Raw genomic sequence first — 27551 nt, forward strand, 5'->3', positions numbered from 1 at the left:
AATTGTATGAATTCCAATTGTTCCTTCCCCCTGCACTTTGTTTTCCCTGGCAGAGGGGGAGAGGTTTGAAAAGTAAGGTATTTACTAAAACGTAGGTGTGCCAAGGCAGAGCTCCTCTGCAGTTCCTGCTAGTTCCCACTTTGCTTGTTCTTAGATTTCTCATGTCCATTGAAGAGCTAGTGACATTTGTCCGAGAGGCTGGTTTGCACACCCTGTCACTAGAGGTCTCAGCAAGGCACAGCCTGACACCGTAGAGTTTCAAAGCTGGAGAAGACACCAGATCTGCAGAGATGCCGACTATCGCCAAATAGGAAATGCAACTCCCCAGCTGCTTTGTGTGATCTCCTCTCTGCCAAGTCCCTGCCCTTCATCAAGTGATTTAGACAGCAATTTGCCAAGGCAGAGATATCTATGGCAGCTTGCATGGGTAGTGCCATGGCAACACTGGTCTTTCCAATGTGAAGTCAAAGGTGAGGGCACAACTGCTCACTTGCACATACAGTTCCCTCGGGTGCATGCGCAAATGTGGGATTTGCCTGGACCATTTGGAGCTCATGAGCTTTACTTGAGCTGTGCCTGATCTGAAACAGTCTGAGATCTGCTCTAAGATGAGCTCTCAAAATAGGGCTGTTAACTCAGAGACTATTGATCCATGCATTAAAATCCAGAGGTCTTAGGGTTGACCCTCAGCCTCTAACATTTAGTAATAGATTAGTTTTCTTTGGACTTCTCTAGATCTCAATGTGCATAGCAAAGACAGCTGTAAGGGATACTATTTGCTACTCCTTCATCCACCATGGGAACAAAACCACAACCAAAGTAAAATGAATCTGCTCCTCACCACCAGCAGGACAGAGGATTTGGCCCCAGGTGCCAGAAGCTGTATCCCTCTGAGCAAGATGTGCAAGCTGGTCTTTCAACACTGTTCTCTCCCTTGCTTTCAGATGTATAACAGGAGGGCAGGAAACACTGGAAAAGATTGCTTGGGATTGTGTAAGTCGCCAATACTGGACTTTTTAAGAATTGGTGAGAAAAGCATTTGTCAAGAACAGAAGAACAGGTTGGGGGGAGTTGATCCAATTTGGGAAGGAGGACTAGCCTTCTTGATCTGCCAGTCCTAATATCTTTGACTCTGATTTCTCCCTCTTTCAAGTGTGCTATCTCCGGTCATGTCTATAGGGCAGATATGAGGGCTGGATTAAACTAGAATCTGGTAACAGTGCGAGCATAGGTGTTGTTCTGCTCTGAAGGCATCTATAACATAAATATTTGATATCAGTATCCAGGAAGTGCATGAAAAGTGAGATGTGGACAGTTCGTTGGAATAACTACTTTCCCCATAGGTCCATGAAAGCTAAATCCAGAAAGCTGGCATAGAGAAAGATTAGCAGAAATGCAGGTATTGAAATGTAAAAATAAGTGGAGTGAGTCATCACAGGCCTGAGGTACTGAGTAGAGAGAGTGGCAGCTTAAAGCTGGGCTGTAAATCCCGAGAGATTTACCTGTACCTGCCTGTTAATTAAATGGCAGTCCTTGGAGGGGGAGGGAAGGGTTTGCCTCTCTCTCCATCAAGGTACAATTAGGGAAAGTCAGTGTTTGTAGATTAAAGTGTCATTTAGGGTGAGAAGGACAGGAAACAATCTCCTGTTAAACAAGGAGGAACTTTGCCAGCTAACGAGAGCATGTCACAGTCTAGGCTAAGGAAATTACCAGATATGCTCTGAGGGGGAACTGCATCTCAGGAGGGCAATTAGCAGGCTATGCATGCAAGGTTGTAACTGTTATGGTTTGTGTGGGTAGTCCTGCATGTGCTCACACATGCGCATCCATCTGATTGGCATGCTGGGGGTTTATCCCCAGACATGCAAGCAGCAATCTGATCTGCCTTTCCTTGGATCACTGTTTGGTGGTAGCTGTTGATTAGTCCATACCCATCCACTCCTTGTACTCTGACTCACCCCTGCCTTGGTGCTGTCAGTTGCTCACTTTTGTAAGCACTAAATCCTCATGTTCTTTGAAGCTTTCCTTGGCAGCCAGTCCCTGAGGTATTTGCCTTCACAACAGTAACTGCACTGCAGCTCAATAGCACAAGAGACAAGCAAAGCAGGACCATTCATCCTGCCAACGATTTTTGTTGGCACACCATGGCAATCCATTACAGATCAGGAAGTGTGTGCCCGCTGTTTTTAATCCCAGCTGCCAGCAAGAATAATCAAAAGCATCAGTGCGTCTGATGGCATCTCAGCACAACCGTAGGTAATAACATAAGAAATCAATAGCCAATTAAAACTGATCCACAGCATTTGATCTTCCATAGTGCAATGGGAACAGTAATTAATGGAGCTTCCTTGAGACAATCACAATTCAAGCTTCCTGCCAAGACTAATGTGGTTTCATTTTAAATGAGCTTTGTTTCATTGAGGAGATACCAGGCTGAGGTAACCTCAGAGTGTTTTCTAGCCAGGTCACTTGGGCCCTGAGCATCCCAAGGATTTAGAAGCCAAAGTCCCCACAAAATCAAGAGAAACTAGAAAGTTAAGCGTCTTCAGGGTCTTGGTCTTCATCTGTATTGATGAACTGAATCTCCTGAGGCAAGTGGATGTTGTCTCTCGGGTTTGTACTGTTCCCTGAGGTAGAAAGTAGGAAGAACTGCTACAGCAGTAGAGAATAATCTCTGGGGAGGCACCAAACCCATGTGTTGAATGGGTGGCACTCTAAATGCAGAGCACAAGGCAGAGAAGTTGAGTGAATGTCTTTCTTTGGAGGGGAAGCCTGAGACCAACCCAGACCGCAAACTTGAATAGCTTTAACACACCTAGAAGAGAGACCAACCCAGACAGCAAACATGAATAGCTTCAACACACCTAGAAGAGAACCATGAGAGGATGCAGATCTTCCATGCCCTTCAGCTTAATGCACTGCTTGCCACACTCTTCACACACTTCTTGTCCAGGCTGCCTGCAAACAGAGGCAGAAAGGTCTGGGAGCATGATGGTCATGTATGCTATGAGCCAATCCCAGGGTGTCTCTTTAAAAACAGACATAGCCAGGGTGTCCCTGCAGTCAGAGCGGCCTCTCTCAGATAACATCCCAAAATGGAGCCAACAGGCCAGGAGAGAGAAAAGCAGTCTCATGAAGGTGAGCACGGATAGCACAGTTTTGCGTGTGTCACTATGTCTGAAAGGGGGTGTTTTTGTTAGACATCTCCTGCCCATTGTATGGGCAGTTGTGAAGCACCTGGTCATGCATCAGTTGTTCTGCAGAAGACTGTTGTGGAGGACACTGTGCTTTCTCATAACTGAAATTTCCCTTCTTTGGTTCTTTCTCCTACCTCTAAAATCAGTCTTTGTATCTGAGCACTCTGTTCTTCCTATGGAAACCATGTGGAAAAGGGGAGAGGCCTATCATAACTGTTCCTCCCTTGGCAGTGTGCTCCGAGAAACCCCATGTCCTAATTATTTTCCATTGAGTCACGGGAATATGGCAACTCACAGGGTCTAGCTGGCTGGAGAATCAGGACAGGGATAAACAACATGCCAGCTTGGGAAACATGGACTGAAGGAAGTTGACCCGCCTGTGTTAGTCTAGTACCTCTTCCTCATTACCTTCTACCTCACACTCTCCTCCTGTCTCATTCCCCTGAGTTTAAGGTCCCCACAGTTTTCCATGGCTACCTGAAGCTATCTGGAGGGACTGGATCCAGGCCCTAAAAGCAGAGCAGGCAGAGAGGATAAAGACAGACAGCTGATGCCCTTTTTTTGCACTGTGAATCTTGGACTGCATACATCCTGCCACAATGTGCATGTCTGATAAATCACTGATTATCAGCTGCAAATGGGGGGCATGGAGACAGGAACAGTAGGGGAACAGGGCAGGTTATGGGGCTTCCAACCTCGCTGGGCAGAAACTGTCCCTAGGAACCACTCATTCAGGGCCCGTACCTGGGCCAGCAGCACAAGAATTGGAGCTGCACAACTGATCTGCTGACCTATTTCTTGGCCCTTATGCAGGAATGTCGGATGCTCAACAAAGCCAAGACGTGCAGCCCCTTTGTTTCTGAAAGATGGGAACTATTTTTGTCTAATGTTGCACTGATTATTCAATAAGAGAGTGGAGCGGGCCAGCCACACTGTGTACATGTGTGCTGTTTTCACCAACGGGTATTTCTGCAGAGGCACAATGTGAATATTTAATCCAATGCAGTACTGGTAGCTCTTTGTAGAAGGTGCACATCACTGCTGAGCAAAAAACAGGATTTGCACCCAGATCCGAACATCTTCTCTTTTGTCAGGGTAGGGCCTTGGATTCCAGCACAGTCAGAACAGCACCTGGCCTTTTACACACGTCCCTTCAACTCCACAGTCCTTTACCACATGTATCTTCATAGCTTCCCACCGTTGCAACAGGGCTCCAGAGATATATTTTGCCATGGATGACCATATGGTGCTCTCTGCTCCAGTGGATCAATATGTTTAGCAATTAATGAAGGCAACATAATTAACATTTTCTGAAGGGGAAAAAAATCCTTCTGGCTTGTGAACTGCATCTTGTGCTTTAGAGGGAGATAAGGTATAACCAGAATGATGCTACCCTGTCACTAAATCCTGTGCTGGAAGTGCCTGATGTCTCTGGGCTAAGTTCCCATACTTGGGCAGAGGCAGTAACACTCACCTGCCTGTCACAGCTTCTGCACCACAGCAGGAGGTTCCCTCGTAGGCAGCTGGTGGGACCTCCTGCACCAGCTACATGTATGATATTGTGCTGTACAGTAACAACAGAAAAGGTCCTTCAGCTGCATGTCAGGCTGTGTTTTCACAGCTGTCTTCTGTCTCATCACTCTTCCTGCTGGAGCCCCTGTCCCAGCACGCACATTACTCCTGGAGATGAGAGGTTGTGGTCTGTGGCAGGCCACTGTGGCTGTAGCAAGAGGAGGCAACTCCATAATCAAAGAGGAAACCACAGGGGCGTCCTCCTCTGCTTGGAGTAGATGAGCTGCTTTTGCTCTCTTCCCCACAGGGAACAGGAGCCAGAGATAGAGGTAAGAGGAGATTAACATGAAGTCATATTAATTCAGCTCTGAGATCACTTTCTAAAGTAATGATTGATTGGTTCCTCCACTGAAGGGATGGCTACCTACCAACACAGCCATGATTCAGATTCATATACTAACAGTTTGCAAGCAAGAATACTGCAGATAGGCCCATGGGTGATCTCAGGCCAAGCAGTGCCTGTGTTGCCTCACTGATGAGAAAAAGTCTTGGCTTTGCTAAGTTTATTCTGCCTGGAGTTTACTTCCTGAAGCAGTGCTTTTCTTCCTGAACCAAGACTCACTGGTGATAGCCACAGCCTGAGTCTGCCTGCCCCGTGACATAACTGGATGTACAATACCCATATGACCATGTAGAGTTTGATGAAGTTATTCAGTAAGATTAAATCAAGCCACGGCTCCCGTGTCCAGTAGTCCAGTCAGCACTTTACCTTCTTCGAAGAGGAAATGCAGAGACTTCCAGCCAGCAAACAAACCCACAGCAACAACTCTCAGGCAGGGCCAGGGAGGAGTGGGCTGTTATCATTACCTGTTGGATGTAGAGAAGCCTTCAGAGAAGAAATGCGTGGGCATTTACTATGCCAGTGGGATAATTCACTTTGCTCAGCCACAGCCACATCACAGACCTGCAAGGCTCAGTTCTTCCCCAAATCCACTGGGCTGGTGTAGTGCTCCCTTTGCTGCAGGCTCAGACACTCTCATTTTCTTTCACTGCTCTCATTCTTTTCAGTTCAGCATTGACTGACCCCATAAATGCATATGAATACTTGCCTGCCCCTTTCAGTCTGAATCAGCATTCTCTCAACTGGGTGTTGTAACCCTAAATGGTCGTCAGCTCCAGTGGAAGAAACTTGTATACCCCGAGCAGGAAGATGAAAGTGTCACCGTTCCAGGGATCCTTGCTAGTGATGGATCAGTTACAGTATATAAATACTCAGGGACATGAGAACTAATAACGATACCAAAAAGAAACAACGGCCCTGGCCCTTCTTCTCTTGGCTCCTATCTCTTTCCTTTGGTTTGAATAGTGCCCCTGTGTGTGAGGTGAAGACATCTGAATGGGAGAAGGTGAGGTAAGAGCTGCAGGGTCATTGCAGGGAAGCAGAGAGGAGAGGCTGCAGCACCCAAGGGGAAAGACTCCTGAAAATTTTACAGGAACCCTGGGGGCTGGAATGAAAGGTTCCGTTGGGGCTGTGGAGGACAAAGCAGACGAACAGAGACTGCACCATGCTCTAGGGAGAAGACCTGAAAGAAACAATGCAGATGACAGGAGGGTGGTGATAACGAGGTTTTGCAGGGCTAACTGCCGTACTGTGGTGAAAGGCAGGCAACAGAGCATCTGCCCCATGCCATCTGTTGCTAGTTTAATGTAAGGCAGGGCTGTGCTATTTTATTTATCCATGAATCACTAGTTCCCTTCTCCCTGGGTGAAGGTAGGCTGTGTTTGCAAGTACTTTCCTCATGCCAGCAGGAAGTACTGAATGAACCCAGAAATGGAGATTGGTGGGGTTGGAACGGGCACTCCAGGTGAAACATGAAGGCCATGGGAAAACTGAGAGGCAGGTGGACTCTATGGTGTGTCCCAGGGCCACATTCATCCAGATGAAAGGCCTGGACAAAGAGTGCCTTAGTTTCCTCGTACCTCATTTTCTTGGGCTACTGTCCCACCAGGCAGAAGGGAAAGATGCTCACATCTCACTCTAACAAGGGGATGGAAGAAATCCCAATGCACACTCCCACCTGCAATTTCAGAGATGCTCCCAGGTACATCATCAGTTCAGTATAAGTGCCCTACACTACCCTGTGGATGTTCTGTTTAGGATAATTGGTACTCACCTTTCTGCCTTTCCCAACCGGCCCCTGTCGATATTAGTGGAAGAGCACCTGGGTGGCCGAAGCAGTCTGGAGGGTTCATGCTCAAACAGCCTGCAGCTCCTTGGAAACTGAAACACTGTGAGACTAGATCCACTTTTTCTTCCAGATTTTCATTTTCTAATAAAAACAGAGAAGGAGGTAGTCAACCTTCAATAACTAAATGTCATATTTTGATCACTATCGAACAAATCACTCTAATTCAGCATTTAGAAATGACTTTTCATGCTGAGTAATTTAAATTCAGCATCAGAATTAGTATACAACATGAAAACATTCAAGTCAAAATGAAACATTCTGATCTGTCTGAAAACACATATGTATACTTCAGTTTTGTGAGGCAAAACAATTTTTTCAGTTTTCGCTCCAACCACGTATGAGGCTGGATTTCAAAGCTCTACACAAAACAGTGCTGTTGCCCAGCTTTGTCTTAAATAAATGTCCCGGGAGTGGCTGAGGACAGAGCCAGGCTGCAAAGGCAGCTCTTCGGACAAAGTAACATTAGTAATAAACGTTAGTACTAAAAATTAGTCATAGCATAGGGAAGGTTCAGGACCCAGACCTGGAGGACTGCCACGGTGTAAACATAGTGAAATGGAAGCTTTATGCTTTTTCTCTCCTCCATCAAGAGCAACCACCTCCTTTAACTTCTGTCTGGAACTTCTGGAACCTGAGGGCAGAAAAGACCCATAAAATCACAAGGAGACCAGGGCACGCATTTGGCCAGTGCTCTGTTTTTGGCCAGTGCTCAAGTCTGTAATGATTTTCTGCTCCCTTCTTTTAAACACCTACGAGTGTCTACCATGCACACAATTGGTGTCTTTCATCTCCCATGCACAAAGCCCTTTTAAGGTGTGGGGTGTTGTTATCATCTCCATTTTAAAACTGGGGGAAAAAATCCTAGTTACACAGCAAGGAGGAGAAACTTTAAGAAAACAAGGGGATATATGGGAAATCCCTCTAATTTCCATCCCTGCTATACCGACACAGTTACGGGTACACTCACAAGTGAAGAATGCTGGAGATACATGGCTCAGAAGCAAGGTTGTTTCTCTGGTCAGGCTCCAGTCTTTATTTATTTATTTATTTACTTTGTCCAAGAAGAGTCTCATTTATTGCTGCCTGCATAGGTAGACACTGCCCTTTAATCCTCTACTTTATAATGTGCTGTGAATTAAATACCACAGGAGTACAAGAGCCCTTAAGGGCACAACATCCATTCTGCTGTAGCTGTTCACAGCCAAGGGGGTTTAGAGGAGTGCTTTTGTTTATGGTTTGTCTATTTCCCGAGTGAGGATTTCTCTTGGTTTTCTTTTATCTTTTTTCGCTCTTACTTTTTGTTTCGTTTTTTTTCGTCCCAGATTTGAGTCAGGGAGTAAAAGTGTGAGTCTGGGCAGGAAAGGAGAAAGTTGTGGTGGTTGGTAGCTCATATGCTTAGAGCTGAAAATACTGTGTCATTTCTAAAGTGCTGGTGCTGCTGTGTACAGTTCCTGGGGTCATTCCTGCTCCTCTGTCACAGATGGCATCCTGCAGACAACTGATGCTGTTTTCCCATTTCAAACAAACCACGCGGGACTGCTGAACAAGAAGGAATTCCCTGTCTCTTGGGCACCTCCTATCAGATCCTTATTTTTGCCACCCTTTCCTCGTTTTGGGTCTTAGCAGCTCAGCCCAATAGAGCCCAGCTCATGTGTAGAGGAAAGCAGGGGTGGACAGAGGACATGACTAAGGATGGTGGCCTTAGGATGGAGGTACCACCTCTCACAGGAGCTGGCATCTACCTGACAGCCACAAAGCTCCCCCACTGCTCCAACAACACATTGTCCTCAGCTCCCACGTGTTCCACAAGCCCCCTGGCAGGCAGTCCCTCTCTGGCCACTCAGTAGATCCCACTGGATAAAACAGGTGGGGATGGATGGCGGCTGCTGCTAAGGGCAACCTGTAGCATCCTATGTGCATAGAATCATTTCAGCATACTTGCATCAGAAAGATGCTATACAACTGTATGATGTGTTGCAGTGTCACGACCTGGAAACTGTCTCTTGCTATAATTCAGCAACATCCTGCAAAATCGCAGTGCTGCTTGGAGGAGAAATGCTCCCAGCTGTCAGACCAAGCACTCCAATCAATGCCTCAGGAGGATTTAATGAAAGAGCTGCCTTCTTTCCCCAGCTCCCCCACACTCTGCCCCAGCGAGGCATGGGGTGAGGTCTTTAATGATTACTCATCTGGTAGAAGAGTAACTGTGGTGACCCTTTGAGATCCCAACATGCTGGAGCCATCTCTCATCCAGCAGGGCTCTTGCTGAGTCTGAGGGTGGGTGTTAATGGCTGCACAGAACTTGGGGTGTAGACTAGGCACCCTCTCAGATGGGACCTGCTGCTCCTGTAGCTCTGCCAGATGGAGCAGAGGAGGCAATAAAGAGAAGGGCTCTCGCTGCCTTTGTGGGGGGTCCTGGCCCACCTGGTGCTGAGAACGCTTTGAGGCACAAAGCGTTGAACCCCAGCCTGCGTATCCAAGCCATAATAAGCATGAGGTTTGCTAGTCAATCAGCAAATGAAGGCTTGGAGGCCAGCCTTTGTGGGCTATTAGTGACCCTAAAGGGAAGGATCCATATAAGGCAGAATCTATACGTCCAGAAAATACCTCACCAAGACAACTGGAAGAGACTTTTCTGTATACACAGGTGAGGGCTCTGCCCAGCCAATGTGTCTGACCATAGAGGTCTCACCCCATGAGACACACATCAGTATGAAAGCTGTGTATCACTGGAGTCCTACTACAGTAAGTAGACTGAAAAGACAATGGGTAGAAGAAGGAGGGTCTTGTCTTCCTTAAATTCATGGACTCCGTGAGGGCACACACCATTCAGTGATCAACAACAGTCAGCAGGGTCCAGCCACCCAGCTACCCCAGTTTAGCCAAGCCAAGACACAGCTCAGCCCTGCACGTATTTAGTCAGTTCCTTTTAGAAATAAATGTGCATGAAGAATGATTGATAGGAAAATGCATGATTATAATCAGTTAATTACTTTTTCCAAAGGCTAAGCATTCACTCAAGCTCAAATCACTATGAATACATGTTTGCTGTTTATGCTATATACATTTCAATGCTGGACATTTTGCAGTCTGCACATCCTCCTCATACAGTTCCAGCATTATCTAGAGCAGACCTTTGCTATATATCTTGTGGACTACAGGCATTCTGCTCACTGCTCCAATGTCTAGCAACTACCAGAAATGTCTAAAAGACAATACCAGGGGTCCCAGGTCATCAATTACCTGAACGTTTCCTGCACGCAGGATTAACTATCCCCTAGGTTCTTGAAACACACTCGGGACAAAATTTGTAATCTAGAAGGCAGAGGAGCCAATTATGAAGGAGTTGATACTTCATATTTGATTTTGACTGAAAGTGAAGAACTCCCTGAAAATCTGAGTTTGCCAGTAGTTTGTGTGAAAAGTGACTGTGCAAAGAAAGCATTCCTGAGCTGAAGAAAAGTATGATGTGAGGATAATGGACTCCAGAAAAGCGGACAGCAGCAGTCTCAGGGGACCAGAGCAGGGAGTGTCTCTTGGGAAGAGAACCTGAAGGACACAAGGCCCTCAAACAGCTCATAGTTGCCAAAAGGAATGATACTAAAGGCTCAACAGCAAACTGTGTTTGTGCAGGGGAAAGCTCAGAAGTGTGGGAAGAGAGCACTGAGGTTGCATCAGGAGCCCTTTGAGGACCCAAAATCAGAAGCTGGAATCAAACAAGACAGAAAAAAGGGCATGCAAATAACGATGAGTCTCTAGGAATCACGCAGGCATGAGGGAGCAGAGTTAGGGGGCTCAGCCCCAGAATGACCATCCAGAGATACAAAAGCCAATAAGAAACAGGCTCATAAATATATGTAAAGTAAGAGAGGAAAAAAGGCAAGTCTAAGAACTCAAATAATATTTCATGCAAAAAAGGGCCTTAAATGTTGCCTTTGTTTCAGTCTTCAAAACTTAACTAAAATAATTTTAATGAGGAGAAAGGAGCCCAGGGCAGAATCAAAAAAGACTCAAAAACATTCAGATGAGTTAGCTATGTCCTTGTCAGCACATCGTAATGAACTTCCAGAGGAACCCGCAGGAGCAGTCTCTGACCCACAAGCATTTTATCATGAGAAACTTGGGGAGGGTGCAGGAGGTGCCAGACAGGTGGGGAAATGCAAGCCAGGTATCTAGCTTTAAATATAATCTCTATCATTACAGAAGGCAGGAGCTGAGGATCAAGGAGAGGAAGGGCAAATCAGCTTAACCTGATTCATAGAAAGAAATTAGAAGAAATCATTAAATGGCCAACTGCTCAGCACTAGAGTATAACCATACTCTATGAGGGTAACTGTTCTAGTGGCTAAAGAGGAAGCAGTCAGTTTGATACCACATGACTCAAACAATGTTTTTGATGCTTTCACATAAGAGTCTGCTAAACAAAGCAGGGAAATGTGGTCTCGACTAAATAAGTATAAGGCAGGTGTACAATTGACTAAAAAACTGCTTTCGTGGTAGTTGTCAGTGGTGTACTGTTAAACTGGGAGCATGTTTCAAGCAGGACCATTTTGGACTCTGCTTTCTTCAGTATTTTTTATTAATGGCTTAGATGATAAAATACAAAGTGCTGTTATAAAATTTGCAGATGACACCAAGCTTGAAAAATATTCTGGAGGATCAGATCAGAATTTGAAACGATCTTGACAAACTGGAGAAATCAACAAGATGAAATTCAATAAAGAAAAGTGCAAAGGAGAAATCAAAATCCCAAAGACAAGATGGCAACGGTGTGACAATGTAGGTCAGTTTGGTCCATCAGAGTATTGAAAGGAAGGCTGAGTGTACAGTACTGATCCTTCCCCTCTCTGCTCTGGGGACGGCACCCTCTTTGGGACCTCACTTGCAGAAAAAGGGGGGGCAAATTGAAGAGATTCTGGAGATGATGGACAGGAGTTAGAAGAATAAATGCTAGCTCCCCTCCCTCCCTGGTTCAGCCTGTTCCCCATTCCCTGCCGAGCGTTGTTCTGCCGCCTTAAGTCTCGGCCACTGGTGGATTTAAAGAACGTGTTAGGTTGTTTAAAGAGTGTGTCAGGTTTGGCTGGAACTGGAATTGACCCTTCTTCAATGTAGAGGGATGCAAGATACTAGATGCCCCTTTCTTAGCCCATGTTTCCATGAAAAGATCCCCCTGACTGTCTCATCCAGGTTTATCACCAAGGACCATCTTACATTATTAATGAGGGATAAACTACAGGGAGGATGGTACTTTGCACTGAAAAGTAGAATGTATTGGAAGGGTCCACTGGGAGCTCAGTGACTCATCTCTCACATGCCCAGTGAGGTCCTTGCGAAGCTGGCATGAGACAGAGGTTTGTGGTTATTTCTAAAGCACTTTGGAATGGAGCAACCTCATAGGGATTATGAGATTTTGGGATGTGGAAGGGCAACATAACTTGAGCAAATGCAGAACACAGAGCAAAAGTCAGTACATTACTGTAGTGCACTAGAGACCTATGGTTAGAGGATATAACTGAGCCTAAAGGGACCATCTGTGGCTGGGGATGTCCTCTGTGGTATGCAAAGCCCACCAAAAAAACATTCTGCTGGCCCTGTTTTTATACCCTTCCCTGTACTGTGAGCCACTGCTGGAGACAGGATGCTACGACAGACAGACTCTTTGTCTGAACCAGCACAACCATTTTTATGTTCTTAGGTTAAGATAAAAAGAGGGTGAGGACTGAGCATATAGGATGAGATTAAGGCAAAGAGATAAGTGAGGGCTGAGCTGCAGGAGCTTTGGAAACAAAGGTGGGGAAATTGGAAATTACCACAAAAGATGAAAGAATCCACAGAAAGGGAGAGAAGGGTTTGTGTTCAGACAGGATGTCAACAGAGGGAAAGCCCAGCAGTGAAAGCTTTATCTCCCAGGACTGGTTTGCCTTGGCCTAAGCCACCACTGCTGTGGATGCAAATACTAAGCTTTGATCACAGTTGCCATAATCTGCCCTTGAAACCCAGCAATGAAAGTAGTAGAAACGGGCTGAAGCATGGCAGTCGTCATCTGGCTGAGGTAAAACTGCATTTGGAAGGAAAAAGAAGGAAGAAAGTGCTGCCGAAGGTGAGAAAAAAGAGATAATGGCTCAGATGGCAGGACAGGCTTTATGAGAAGCAGGATAGAGCACCTAATAAGAATTGGACTGATTTTTCTTCCTGTAGATAATGTGAGTGGCAGTGCAGGCATACTGTACCACTCACAGTCAGTGAGAACCTTATTTTGGTAGTTTCTTTAATGGCAAACAGAGAGACATAGCTTCTGCTCCAAAGAATTTAACCATCTCTTTTAAGAAAATGCGTGATAAGTGTTGGAACAATAGAACAGAAGGTTAAATAGAGGCTGGAGGTCCTGGTGGAAAGATCACTTGGTGGTAGGGGCTGACAACGTGCAGAAGCTGACTGCTTGTCATTTCTGGGAAGCTGCTGTTCCAAAGCTGCTTTAAAATGAAGGCTCATAACCACTCAGGTTAATCTCACAGCATGGTGGAATATAAGCTGATCCCCACAAATGCAGGTCTCCCTGTTACATACGGGTTTCGCCCATGCTTTGCCAACAGCCCTTTTAGCCTGAAGGCCTCTCTCTTAAGCACTCTTGGTGCAGGCCTGCTGACGGCAACCCACCTCTGTCCTGACTAATCCCGTCTCTTGTTCTAGCAAAGGGCCTCCTGCACATAGTCTGCATGTGTCCTCCCTCAGCACCAAGAACATTTTCCTCACTGGCACGGAGACTGCCCACATGGATCATGGTGTGGCGTGGGCATGTTTTGCAAGGCTCAGGCAAATGCTACGGTGACATCAGCCTCATCTCTGGGTCTTATACTCACCCTTAATTGTGCTCCCATTCCCAACTCCCTTATATTTAAAGTGTGCAGAAGCTCCAAGTTAGTTGTGGCAATCAGCAGAACATGGACATGAGACAGCTTCCACCAGTGCTAGCTCTGCTGCAGACTGCGTCTTGATCATCTAGAAAAGAAATAGCCTGATTATTCCTGTTCTGTAATGAAAATGAAAGTAGGGTAGTGGGTAAATGGAGGAGACAAATCGTTCCCCAGAGTCTGCAGTCTCGTCAGCTTGCTCTCTTCCAGATGCTGCGAGCCTGCCAGTGATTGTGTATACAACTGCACTGAAACAGCCCTTGCATAGCCAACCTGTATTGATGATCCTTACCTGTTGCTTTAGATCCGATCTGGAACCAGCTCTGTGCTCTCTGGGGCTGGTTCACTTGCAGTGATGGTTTTGCAAAAGGACAGTCTCTAGATGCCCCATCAGAGGCTGAATCCCCATGCTGGGTACTCTTCCATGTATAATGTAAAAAGGGAAGTACAAGATACTAGCGTAAGGAGCGTGTACAGTGTGATAGTCTATAGGTGGAGTATAACGTATTGCCAAGGCATTGCCATGTTTGCCTGTGCTGGGAAGCATAAAGCAGCTTCTGCGCTCTGGGAAGTAATATGTGCATCCAGGACAATATCACTGGTCCCGACTTGTATCTGCCCTCATGCCTGGACTCTACCGAGCTCCACAGAGCTGACCATGGGCTAATCCTCTGCATGGACTCACGAATAATAAAGCCACATGAGAAAGAGCAGAAAAGTCTGAGTCTAATATATACCAGGAGTGAATTCAACGGAAATACATCAGTATGGTTTCCTGTGCATACATGTGCATGTGTTCCAGATTCAACTATATTAATTCAGAGCACAGCACTGGGTTAACCTCTCCCTTCCCCCTACTCCCCCAGTTTAAGCTCAGAGATACTATTGCTTATCCTGGAAACAGTACAGCCACATTAATGTGGCAATGCAATCAGACTCAGATGGTTTTTGCAGACTTCACTGCGGGGTAATGATCCCACCACATATATAGGCCAGCTCTAGTACCAGAGCCATCTGGGAAGTCTCTTAATGACAAAACCCTTTGCAAACAAAAAGTCTAAGAACATAGGAATGGCCAAGGATCCATCTTACCTGCTACCCTGTCTCCATCAATGACCACAAACAGACTAAAGAGTAGAACAAGGAAAGCGTTTGTGATGTTTCCCCTGCGTACTCCCCCCAGCCTTCAACAATTTTCAGCTCAAGGAATTTCCTCTGACGCTGGTCCACTCAGGTCTCCACAAAGGAAAGGGCAAATGAAAACAGCACATCTTCAGTGCCCATGTTCTGAAAGAGCCTCAATTCATGAACATCACAAACAAGGAATTTTGTGGATGAGGCAACAATCTGGACCAACATGGATTTGCATGAAATTCATAGAGGTTTTCCTCCTCAAGAGGACAGCTTTCACAGAGAATCCATTGAGAACAGATTTTGTGAAGCAGAAGCAGGAAAGTGAACTTGGAAGGAGTGGAGAAGGATTAGGTGTCTACCAGAATCCATATGAAATTCTCATATAAACATTTCTGAGCTGAAAAGAGAGAAGTTCATACCAACATGTTATATTCCCCACATATACAGGATTTGGCTTCTAGAATAGCTGCTTCTAGTTGGATGCTTCTAGATGAATACAGTTATTCCTGAAGGATTTTCCACTTAAGTCTGGTCTTTAATTGAAAAGATTCAACTCAGTTAACAAGAATGATCCTCAACAGGGGATGCTTCTGGAAGGGGGTGCACAAAGCTGAGCATAGGAATTCCAATCATAATTTAACTCAGGCAGACAAAACTTGTTTCAATAGCTAAAATTCCTATAGCTTGATATAAACTGATAAGACTCTTGCTTACTCTTGGCATTCACTGTCGCAAATGAATCACTGTTACTTTCGCCTCCCTGCCCACCCCTCTGCTTGGTTCCTTTTTAATTTTACAGCTTCCTGAGCTTGACACCGGGAAATCAATAAGTAATTTAGAGCCCGGCAAATATAGAAGAAAACAAGTTATTTTGTACTTTTATAAATATTTGGAAACCAAAATTATCTAAGAAAACAGGTGCTCAGTTGACTCAGCAACCCATCCATCAGCATCACACAGTTAATTGCATAAGATCATAAACATTCATAATTAGAAGGCAAACAAACAAGAATTTTATAAACAGCCCTCTTGAATCAGGCTGCGCATTAAATATTTGTGATAAGGTAATTAAGAATAGATTTACATTCCTGGCTCAGTGTTTAATACTTGGGAGAATGGATTTGAGTCTATGGAGGATGTTGTACAGCCAAGGAGAAAATACTCAATTTGGGCTCTTTTATCCATGGCTTAAAGTGATTTCAGAGAAACACTGGCTCTGTTATTAAGCAGAATGGAATTTCATTCATTATAGATCAGAGAGTTCATTTAAATATATGTCTAATGTCCCTTGTCATGGACCAATCCACTTTAGACCTGCTTCAAAGGTCTGTTTCCTTCCAGATCCTACTGGATCTGCTGATTGTCCCTAAAGTCCTGCTTTTTATGGTTGATCCTTTGATCATCAAATGTTAGAATTGTCCATCACATTTTCAAAGTTGGGAGCAAAACCCCACGTTTTTGTATTACAATATAATCATGTTTGGTTATGAAAAACTGGCATTACTACAGGATTATATCTGTGCAATCTCCGTGGTTTATGGGATCTCTCTCATATTCTAAGCTCATCTTTGTGCGCAGCTCCATTCCCCATCCCAAAATAACCAGATTTGAATACTTAAAGTATTTAATGTGGTTACTTCTACAGCTGTTAAGTAGGCTCAGCACTCCATTAAGATGAACGTGAGAGTTGCCCTAAAGCTAATTTGTGATCAAGTCAGCATTGTTTCTAAGTATGTTTAGAATCAGAAAGGCTAGAAACTCAATCTGAACTGAAGCTAGAGTTCAAACTGTGAAATCTGATGTAAACTCTAAGAAGCTAGGTGGCTGTATCCCATAAGTGAGTGTAGGGGAGTTCAGCCCTAGGGGTAGGATGACCTTCAGATATTTTGATTTTTTTATATATTATAGGCTTGCTCCAATAATTAGCTGCTGTCAGAAACGAGAGGAGTCTGGAAAAGCTGGATGGAGGGTAAAACCCTAGCATTCGGTTCATCAGGGATAGTAGTGAATCTCTTTGTTCAGTGGTGACCTTCTGCCCACACACTACTGGTCAAGGAAAACTGGTTCTGGCATGATTTGACTCTTAAGATCTTGAGGGTCTTTCATTGTTTGCTTTTATATTTATACACTTGCAACAGATAGGCAAGACAGCTGCTTCTCCCAGAAACATTTCTCATAACCTTGATGCTGACCAAGAATAGTAAATCCATTATTATTAAGAAAACTGAAGTTAACCATGTGCTATCTTGCCCAGCGTATAGCCTACCTGCTGGTTTGTTTGCAGTCACACAGGGCACAAGGGTGCTTTCCTAACAAATAGATTGCTGTAAAATAAACTAACTAAGCCAGCAGGGCTTCACTTGGAGACTCAGACCCCCTCGTTCTACATAAACCCTACCCTTACATGAAACAGCTCTATCAAAGCTTATTAGCTGTATTGCACTGTGCCATCTAAGCCAGTCTACTTGAGATGTTCCAGTTTCCTCCAGCTTCAGCGGGTAAGAACAACACAGTGTTGCAGGCCCTGCTGTTTCTCATGGATTCAAAGCATCTAGCCAGAGCCTGGTAGCTTGAATAATAGCTGTGCTTCACAGTCAGATAATGTCATCTTCTAAACGACTTCTAACATTATCTAATCCTTCCAACCCACTTGCAAGGGTGGGGACGATGCCAGAAAACACTGGGAGATGAACTAATCGATGGATGGGAGGGCCTGAGCTGCTCAGTGTCTTTGAAATGCAGACAGCATTGGAAGTCAGGTGTCCTAATGGCCAGGTGCCACCTCCAGACATCAACTCCGGTATATGCAGATTGCTAACAGGATATGTATCATGTGCATACTCAGTGTTAGCACATGTACTGTGCAAGTCCACCTGCATTTTCTTTTAAGCGTGTTGTTTTCTCCCCTCAGAAGGGAGCAATGAGGTATTATTGCAGCTGGTTTGCAGACGAGCAAATGTTTGCCTAGGACAACAAAGAACCATTTACAGGTATAGATCCCTTTTTTGTTCGATTCCCATCTCTGGCCTCCATATGCAAGTCTGTTCTGCTGCTGTGTGTGTGGAGAGAGACTTGATCTGTGCACACACATGACGTTGGTGCAGCAGACGTCACCAGCACGTCAGTTCCAGTGACGCTCCCTCCAAACGCGCACCGTTCGCTTGGTGAATCATGCCTATGCAGCATGCAAAACCAGTCCAGTGATGGATAAACCTCAGGTGTTTATTGGTAAACGGATATTGTTTTGCTGTAAGAGCATAACTCACCCTGCTGCATTTAAGACCTGTTTATTGATTGCTAAGATAAAGCTGTAATGCATTTAACTCAGGGGAAAAGGGATCCAGCAGAGCAGGAGCACTGGTGCTCTGCCAGTTGGTAATTAAAAAACATGATTTATCATTGAATAACACTAGCTAAGGGAGAACTGAGCTAACCAACTAGCTAGAGGGAGTGATGCTGGGGGAGGTTTATGATTCTTCCTAAAATTTCGTTTCTGTTTTTATGCTTATTTCTTTCCCCCTTCCCTCCAGGTCTAATAATACACGAAGGGCCCTCGGTTTACCGGATTTTTAAACGGTGGCAGGCGGTCAATCAGCAGTGGAAAGTGCTGAACTATGACAAAACAAAGGACATGGAGGAACAAAAAACAGGGACCAGGACAAATCAGCGCCCCTCCTCCCAAACCACCCACTCGTCCTCCACTGGTGGTACAGCCACTAACTCCGCTCCAGCCGACAGCGGGGCCCGGGCTGCCGGCCATGCCACAGGCACCCTCTCTGACCACCACTGTGCTTACACCATCCTGCATATACTCAGCCACCTGAGGCCTCACGAACAGAGGAGCCAGTCTAGTAGTAACAGAGAGCTCGTCATGAGGGTCACGACGGTCTGAGCCTAGGAATTCAGGAGGCCTTAACACGAAGCGGAGGAGACAAAGAACTCATAAAGCAGAGGAGCATGGTGTGCCTTTTTCTTTCTCTTTCTTTTTTTTTTTCTTCCTTCTTTTCTTTTTTGGTAACTGCACAAGATATAAGAGGCGGCACTTGGCCAGCTGAGGAAAAAACAGGTGGAGGGAGAGCTGCACACTCATGCTAAAGAGGTTAATGTTTTCCAGCCAGTAAAAAAACCACAAATCACAAAAAAAAACAACAAAACAAGTGCAATACAGACTAAAAACTGAGTAGGCAGAGTTCTGAGGAAGCAGAGGAACAGACAGCTTAGTATGTCTTTCAAATTTTATTACCTGGAATAGGTAATGCTGTACACACACACCCCGTACACACACACACGCATACACACACACAAGTGTGAGATTTATAAAAACAATGAAGGGAATGAAATATTTGGGATATTTTTTTTCCAGACTGTGATTAACCAGGGCTATGAGTCGTTTTGTTTCATGAGTCATTCTGGAACCTTGTTCAATTTACCATAGGATATTCGAAGCGAAATGGCTGGAGATTTTTCAGTATTGATTTACCAAAAAAAAAAAAAAAAAAGTGGGGGGGAGGGGGGGAGAACTGAATCACCTCACCAAGAAAACCTAACAAAACCCAAGCCTGCCCAGATTTCAGCAAAACAAAACTTCTGATTTTTCATAATGTTCCTAACAAAGGGTTTGCGGGGGTGGAGTTGCAGGGGGTAGAGGGTGGGGGGTGGCATTCCATGACCTTTATTTGACATATAGACATTTTTGGCAAATTTGTACAAACGCTCTGCAGGTGTTTCAAGCACAAGTACTGGCGTGATTTCTGCCTTCATTACCCCAAATCCAGCATCCAAATCTTCCCCACTCACACACATCATTTTCCATGCATACTTTCCAGGTTAATTTCCTTCCATTTTCCTCCGGTCACAAGAAAGCGATCCACCTCAGTGGGTTGCTGCTACCTTGCTGATTCAGATGCCCATACATTAGAAAGGTACATCTTTTTGGTGCGTGCATCCCTGCTGCTCAATTTGCAACAGGGTCTCGCTCAGTCTTGCAGGCTGAGCCTTCCATATCCAGTTTGTTAGTTTATTACAGAGTCTGTTCCATTCAATCATTCAACAGAGAGTTAGTCTGAAGAGGGAGCACAGTTACTGACCGAATATATTAGGCTTCTAATAAGTCTCCTTTTCTGGGATATATCTACAAAGGTACTGGCTGCTCTTCAGGAACATTCTCTTTCAATGCACAATGGCTGAATCATTTGTGGATATTAAAGGGACACTGTCAAGTACTTTTTAAATAGTTTTTAGGGTTTGGGCTTTTTTTACTCTCCGTTGTTTGTAATATTCTCTTACAAGCTTGAAAATAAAATTTCTTTCCCTAACGATTTTGTCCTTTTCCATTTGGGCATGTACTGTTCTCTCCACTCACCCCATTCCTTTCACCATCCTCACCGTTCTCCTGCGATAGGAAGTCAAGCGTGGTTCCATGTTACTGATCTCATGCTCGCTGTCCTCGCACCATGCAGGGTATGTCTCAGCTCTAAGGGGTTGAACTTGCCAGTGTAACTGTAACAAAGGAAGCATGCAAGTGGGAACATTAAAAATATAGAGATTAGCCAATTCAGCAGCAACAATTCAGCAACAATTCCAAAACAATGAGCTTACAGTGATCAAGCCTGAACTCAGCTCCCCAAAAATTAATTTAAGGACTTTAGCAGAAGTGCTGAGGAATGTTGCACGATGGCTGTGTCTGACTGCCCTTTGTCACTATACCAGCATCTCTCACAGCTTCTACTGGAACCAGGGCAGATATGAGTCACCAGCTCCTTTGGCAGCTAGGCTGTTGTGGGTCAGGTGTTTCTGGGATAGGGAAGATGCCAAACTTTTAAGTTCCATGTTTGAAAATACCAGCCATTCTGCAGTTTAGAAGATGGAGGTTAGCAGCTTAAGGCAGGTCATATTTTTCACCTCAACTACTTGACAGTGTCCCTTTGAATATCTGAATGCAACAGAATAGGTACTTCTCTGGCAGAGAATGTGGGAGATGAAACACCAGCCAAGAAAGTTGACTTACTGAGGACCTACACAAACAGCATGGTTTCTGAGACCACTGTACCTTTATCTGACCAATCTTACTATCTACCCAAGAGTGCTTTTGGCTGAGGGGAGGGAAGGAATGTTAGTGGGAGGAGGGAGAGGGAAGGGGCAATTCTGATCATCTCTAAAAGCAGCTACCCCCAGAACGAAGGTGTTGCAATGAACAGGTCTCTGGAAGAAACACTTCTGCTCCACAGTAGAAACCTGGTCAAAGCGAGCAAACACAGCAGCCTCTCACGCCCACGCCTGTCCTGGAAGGTATCCTTGTTCCAAGAGATAGGTAATTGTGCTAGATTTGGGAAGGGAGAGGCATATGCAGCAGAGGGATAGCTGTGAGATATAATATTGTTTCCCTCCCTATCTTGTTCATTTAATATGGAGAAGTCAAATTCCTTTAATTTGAGTAAAGGCTAAAAGTTTATAAGGTCAGAAGCACAATTTGCCATCCAGGAGTGGCATGATCCCGTAATCTGAGCACACAGGACTCTGCATACTCTCACTCCAGCTCTGCCACCGACTCTGTAGCCTTGGGCTGTTTGGCTCAGTCCCCCATCCACACAAAGGGGGAATAACAATACATACCTACCTCACAGGGGTGTTGTGAGAATCCACGTTCCTAAAGCCTGTTGAAATGCGAAGTCTCATGCATACTGCAGGCAGTCACAAAGCGTGAGGAGCGTGGTGGGGGTGAGCAGTGCTACCCTTTTCTGGTTATAGTCTGAATCACTCAGTGAGGGTCCTACGGGACCTCTCCTGCTCAGAGATCCTCCTTAACCCAAAGAGGAGGGTGTCACCTGAGTCCCCTCTCCTCCATTGCATGACATTTTAAGCAGCTGTGAGGTGCAGGGTAGCGACAGATATGAAGTCCTACTTGACCAGGGATTTGCTACAACGTTTTCTATATCTGTGGGGTTTGTTGGTTTGTTTTTTCCATATATTGCGCTTAGAAATAAACTTTCCACTTAGGGCTGGCGGTTCGGGGTCTCTTCTGTTGCATGGCAATGTATACAAGTCTTATTGTCTGTCTTACTGTGCAAATGATCCCACAGCCCCATTTCAGAGATGGGTATGGTCTGAGCCTTTTCATATCGGCATAAGACTCAAAAGCCTGTCTAAATTGTTTAATATTTAAACAACACTATGAACTTGTCAATTGTATGTGTTCTGTGCAATACGAAGCATGTCGTTACCTGGCTTGATGGGCAGACAGGCTAAAGGAAGCTAAAAACTTGTTCAAAGAGCTTCATATACATGCCAGCTTGGAGCCGAAGGGCTGCCACCAGCAAAGCAAACTCGAGGAAGCCACTGGAAACTGTTTCAAACCAGTTTGTTCCAGAACAAGGTGCTTCTGAGTTTATGAACTTCTGGGCTGCCAGCCTAAGAGAACAAGTGCAAATTTAATATTGGGTTTGGGTTTTTCTTTTTTTTTTTTTCCACCCCTTCCTAGCATTAATGGCAGAAATACTGAGGAGGGTCTCTTCCTTCCATAGCACAGTTCTCTGGTATCCCCCAATCTCTTTATGCCATCCCCTTTGTGCTACTATGCAGGACTTTAAAAGGTGCAAACGGAGACAGTATGCTCCTGAGACATGCAAAGTACATTGTGTATAGGAGGGTTCCGGCAGATCAAAAAGATAAGGCAGAGCTATGCTACAGAAGGTATCTCTTCTTACTGACATTTTTCCTCTGGTCTTGTCTACTGGGTTCCTAAAGAGACATTACTTGTATTTTTTTTTACAAAGCAGTCAGACCAGCTTCCACCAACAAATAAGGCTTGCAAAGAGTTTGGCAGCTGTTTCTCCCAGTGGAAAAAATTCCAGGTCCTATCACTGTGGAGACCCCTCAGTTCTTGGGCTTTGTCATCCCCCAACTCTTTTTGGGAGTGGTCAGTGTGGAGGACCGTGTTCAGCCATCATCAGAGATTGTGTGTGTGTGGTCCTGCTCATTCTTGTGATTTCTGCTACTGTCTCCTGATTTTCTGTCAGTTTTGACAGGTCTGTCTGCTAATGTTCTTGAGAGGTGTTTTACTCTGTGTGAGTTGTCAATGCTGTTTTTGCCTACGGAAACAACAGTGCTGGCCTCCAGCTCCCATAGCTGTTCCATTCTTGCCCTTCACTCTCTTGCTAAAGATCCAAGTTCAGATCCTCTTCCTCTGTGCTTGCAATGGCTCAAGCACGTGCACCAACCCCGAGGGTGACCAGAGAACACAGGGACCATGAAGACTCTATATTACAGTCAGACTCTGTAACTCTCAGTCAATCTTATTTGATATGTATTCACTTTGCCACTCTCAGTGCCTGCTGCTAATTGGTTGCCACAAAAGACTGTATCATCAGAGAAACACGTACATCGAACTAACACTTGGTTTCCAGTTTCAAATGTCAGCAGTGATGGGCTGTCTTTCAAGTAAATCAAGCATGTTCCCTTTCAATTGTGGTAATTCATGCGAGGGCTGTGGTTTCCCAAACAAGGTGCTGAAAAGGTTCCTATCTCACCTTACTACGGTGGGCAGACCCAAGGAAAGAGCAAGTCAGCGACACAGGTTTGAGTCAAAAGAGGCATCAGTGGTCTGCTGCATTTTCACTCAGGGAGACAGAAAAAAACTACTCATGTCTGCCAGTTCCCTGACATTCCTCAAAGCCCTTATCTGTCAGCAGTAAAACATAAGAGCCAATGCCTGTAGACGGAGGACATCTGAAGACTATCCAGTTCTGAAGACCATCCTCTACCCGCATCTGGTTTTCAGTCATCTAAACTCCTATTTTCTTCAAGAGAAAAACAATTATTTTCTTTGCCAGATCTCTCCCATGTCTCACAGGCTCCTTAACATGTTCGAAACAGGCAAGTATAAAAGCACATAGATCCTAATGCAGCAACTTTGACTAAGCAAATCACTGGAGACAGGAATCCCACCCGCCTTTTGATGTATGAGCAGGCTGCACCACTAGCACTTCCAACCTGTGGATCCACCACCAGGATTCCTGCCTCTCAAGACTATGAGCACAAGGCCAGAGGACCTATTCCTTATTATGTCAGTCAAGCTCCCAAAGGGAAAAATCCCTGCAGTAATTGCCTTGGTGGACAGCAGTGCATTTGCCTTAGTGGTTAGTGGCTGGGGATCCTAACCTCCCCTCTCCTTGTTACCTAACATGTGATGCTTCCTTTTCTCTCCTGAGTCACCAGATTCATCATCCCCTCTGCTGTCCCTAACCCCTGCTCTGAAGATCTCCTGAGCAGAAACAGGCAGAGGATTCCTTAGAGACTGGTTTTACAGTCTTGCTACAGATCTTTCATGTATTCAGACAGGCAGACTCATTTCAATGACGGCCAATGGCATATTTGAATCCAGAAAAGAGAAACAAGTGTAGAAGCTTATTGCTCTGACCTTTATCTCCCCTTCCACCTTGAGGGAAATACAGCGAAAACATCAATTGGTTTCCTTATGACAGCAATAAGCTGATGGCTCTAGGAATGCTTCCCCCAGTAACACAAGCCTGACATGCTGCAGTTACTGAAGGCAGTCTTTGATCTCATATCTATCATCTTGGATACAAGGAGAACAGAATCTGACACTTCAGTGCTGTTTATACAAACATCAAAAAAATCTCAGTTCATTATTCAAATTACCCCTAGGTCAGCAGGTGAATTTCTCCTTTGAAGAAGAATGACGTTTTCTCTTCCAGAATTAGAATTGCAAGATAAAGTATATATACATATATACACATCTATGTATAACTTTTCCCCAAAATAGAAAGAAAACAAAACAACAAATAAACCTGAAAGAATACCAAACTATATTGAATAAGTCTTGAGAGGAGCTAGGAAGTTGCTGTGTAGAAAGTACGACATGTGATTCAACTTCAGGCAAAGGCAAGACAGAAGAGGGAGATGATTTTATGTGATCCCTGTGTCATGCTCGTTACTGTATAGTATTTAATTAATGTATAAGTATGTGGAAAACAGACACTCAGTTCCAGCAACGGGAAACGGACTGAAGACTCCTCCAACTTACTGAGCCATACTCAAACAAGCACAAAGATGCAAAAGCACAAACACCTGCCATGACAACTGCTTGACAAGAGGTGGATTTCTGAACAGCGAGAAGGACTGAGAGAGAAAATCTTTTCCAAGCCATATTGATAGTATTGTTCCGAACTTGTTTACTACCTATTATTAACACCTTCTTTTTCAAAGCATCTTAGGTTTAAAAAAAAAAAAAAAAAGGGCAGGGGATAGGGGGTTATGATACCCAGGACTTAATGAATAAAGTAACAGTAGAGAAGAGGTACTAAGGGGAGACGTTTTGTTATGTGATGCATCAAGATGTGTTTTATCAAACAGAACTAGGATGTGAAATTCTGTTCCATGCCCGCTCAAAGAAAACCTGAGTAACTGAGTCTGCTCATAATTGAGGAGTCTTCATAGAGCTTAAGCTTGCACAGAGGACAACAGGTATCCTCTGGATGGGACAGCCAGCATCAGCCAAAGGTGTTTTGCTTCCAGTTGCACCCCTCTAGGGCAGGATGACACCCTATCTGTTACTACATTACGTCTGCACCATGTGAGCCGGTATTCAGGGGCTCAAAGGTCTCATGAAGGTCAAGCATATCATTTATGCAGGCACCAGCTTGGGTACTGGCAACTAATCAAGAAGAAAGATTTTCCCAACAGGGAGAAGGCTGTTGCTAGCAAGTCGCTGCTGGGCAGTAGGAACATCTATCAGTTTATATCAGTTTTGACATCAATAATTACAAGAATTGTAAATGGCCTGTATGCCCCAGAAAATGACTCTATCTCATCCTTCCACAGTCCAAGAGGTAGTAGAGCTACTCTGCCCTAGCTCTTCCTTAAAGATCGCTTTCCTTTAATACCCAGCCTGTCACACTTCCCCAGAAGTTTTTCCACTGCACGTTACAGACGTTCGGTTTAGTCATTTTCCCTAGCAGAACGAAGTTCTACTTAACCCACCTGATCTCCTCTTGCAGCTATAGAGAAAAAAATTTATGTTCTCCATACAGTTGATCTTGATACCTTTGTTCTTATGAGATTATATTCCCCTTCCTTTTCACTCACTAACCTATCATCTTCGCTTTCCCTCGCGAAGGGGCGATTCATTACCCACTGAATGGCAAAGTATCTCTCTGATATGTGTGGACAGCCTTTCTCCTCCTTGCTAACAGGCACACAAGCCTTCCTCCACATCCCTCTAGGCTGCTGTGTCCAGCAGAACCTTTATTCATGGAGTTCGGCTTCTTGTTCCAGAAGAGCAAACACTTTGAGTCATTCCCTTCACTGCTATCGAGCTGTGGGACAACAGCATGGGAAATCTTGTTTGTTTCTTCACCTCAGGATAACTAGAGTGGACGATGAACATGAGCCAAAAACACAGTGAAGACAAAGCATTTGAATTTCAGATGGTGGTAAATCCAAATGAAGAATGCCCAGGTGTGAGGGGAGCAAGAATCCCCTTTGTAAGGTTTATACAGTGGCAAAAACAAACAGCCTTGTCCCTAGCATTTTTAACTCATACACATCAGTTCTCCATTATAAATAAACCCCCTGTAGGCAACACAGGCCAGGCTTGAGGGGGAACCTTCCTCATACCAGAAGCACAACCAGCCCATAGCTATGCATCAGCCCTTTCAGGACTTCTGCCCCAGAGAGGCAGAGAGTAAGGAGGGAGGTAGCTAGAGGGGATGGAAAGATCCGCTTCCTTGGATCTGCATCCCCAGAGACCAGAGTCCCCAGTAGGCTGATTCTGCATCTCCTCACATGGTATGAGTCCCCTCTGAAATCATTCCCAAGGACTAGATTGATCCTTCATTACTACAGGGTCTGCCCAGGAGAGATCAATGGTGTCTCTGCATGGATCTCTGAGGCCTGTTGATAGGGTCCCGAACAGGGCCTTGAACAATCACTATGTCCACTGAGGGATGAGATGAGACAGTAGTGTGTTCATGCAGAAATACTCTGAGACTTTCCACATAGATGTCTGTGGGGCTGGGGGGTGTGGGGGGGGACTAGGGGGGATTGGTTTTGTTCAGGGCAGAAAGCATGGGGGGGGAAGGGAAGGCTGTAATGTAAGTCAAACAATCAGCCATGAGGGAGGGGTTGACTAAAAGGAATGACCATGTCGACTGTGTTACTGTCCCGTCATTCTCCTGAACCCAGAATGGAAACTTCCAAGTGCTCTTCATGAGCTTACATTTATTAGAAAACTATTCCTGGGTGTTTAAGGTTGTTTTCTAATGAAAATATACATAATAAAAAGCAAATTAAAGACTCTGTTAATCTTTTCCTCTCCTTCTCTGTTAACCTGTAACACACACTGTGAAATTTACCTCCTCCTTGTTTGTTTACTGCCATTCCTGGTCAATAAAAATCTCTTTCTTTCTGGTCATGATCCACACAGGGCCTTATATAGTAAGCTTTCGTCTTCTGCCTTCATATGCCAGAGGTCAGGATTTCACTTAGAGGATTGGGGTGGGGGGGAGGCCATGGCTTAGCATACACAGCAC

The 27551-nt window shown here is 44.9% G+C and overlaps 1 protein-coding gene and 1 long non-coding RNA gene across 4 annotated transcripts in view; one reads left to right on the top strand and one right to left on the bottom strand.

Annotated features, from left to right (window-relative positions):
- The window catches only part of MARCHF4 (membrane associated ring-CH-type finger 4), a 113738-nt gene extending 94256 nt beyond the window's left edge, over positions 1 to 19482 (top strand). For both annotated transcript variants that reach the window (XM_068948961.1, XM_068948962.1), the window contains exon 5: positions 18534 to 19482. In XM_068948961.1, coding sequence (XP_068805062.1) covers positions 18534 to 18895 — 362 coding nt within the window. In that variant the 3' untranslated portion in view covers positions 18896 to 19482. The remainder of the gene's footprint in view (positions 1 to 18533) is intronic.
- On the bottom strand, positions 1071 to 27024 carry LOC138067659 (uncharacterized). 2 transcript variants are annotated; one of them, XR_011141944.1, is made up of 5 exons: positions 20389 to 27024; positions 13819 to 13957; positions 7482 to 7589; positions 6884 to 7039; positions 1071 to 2958 (listed from the first exon to the last, which is right to left on the bottom strand). It is a non-coding gene; the product is annotated as an uncharacterized lncRNA (long non-coding RNA). The 2 variants fall into 2 exon arrangements; XR_011141943.1 differs by having other exon boundaries at positions 1071 to 5576.
- Positions 27025 to 27551: the final 527 nt, after the last annotated feature.

This window comes from Struthio camelus, chromosome 6 (genome assembly GCF_040807025.1).
Source record: "Struthio camelus isolate bStrCam1 chromosome 6, bStrCam1.hap1, whole genome shotgun sequence".
Classification (NCBI taxonomy): domain Eukaryota; kingdom Metazoa; phylum Chordata; class Aves; order Struthioniformes; family Struthionidae; genus Struthio; species Struthio camelus.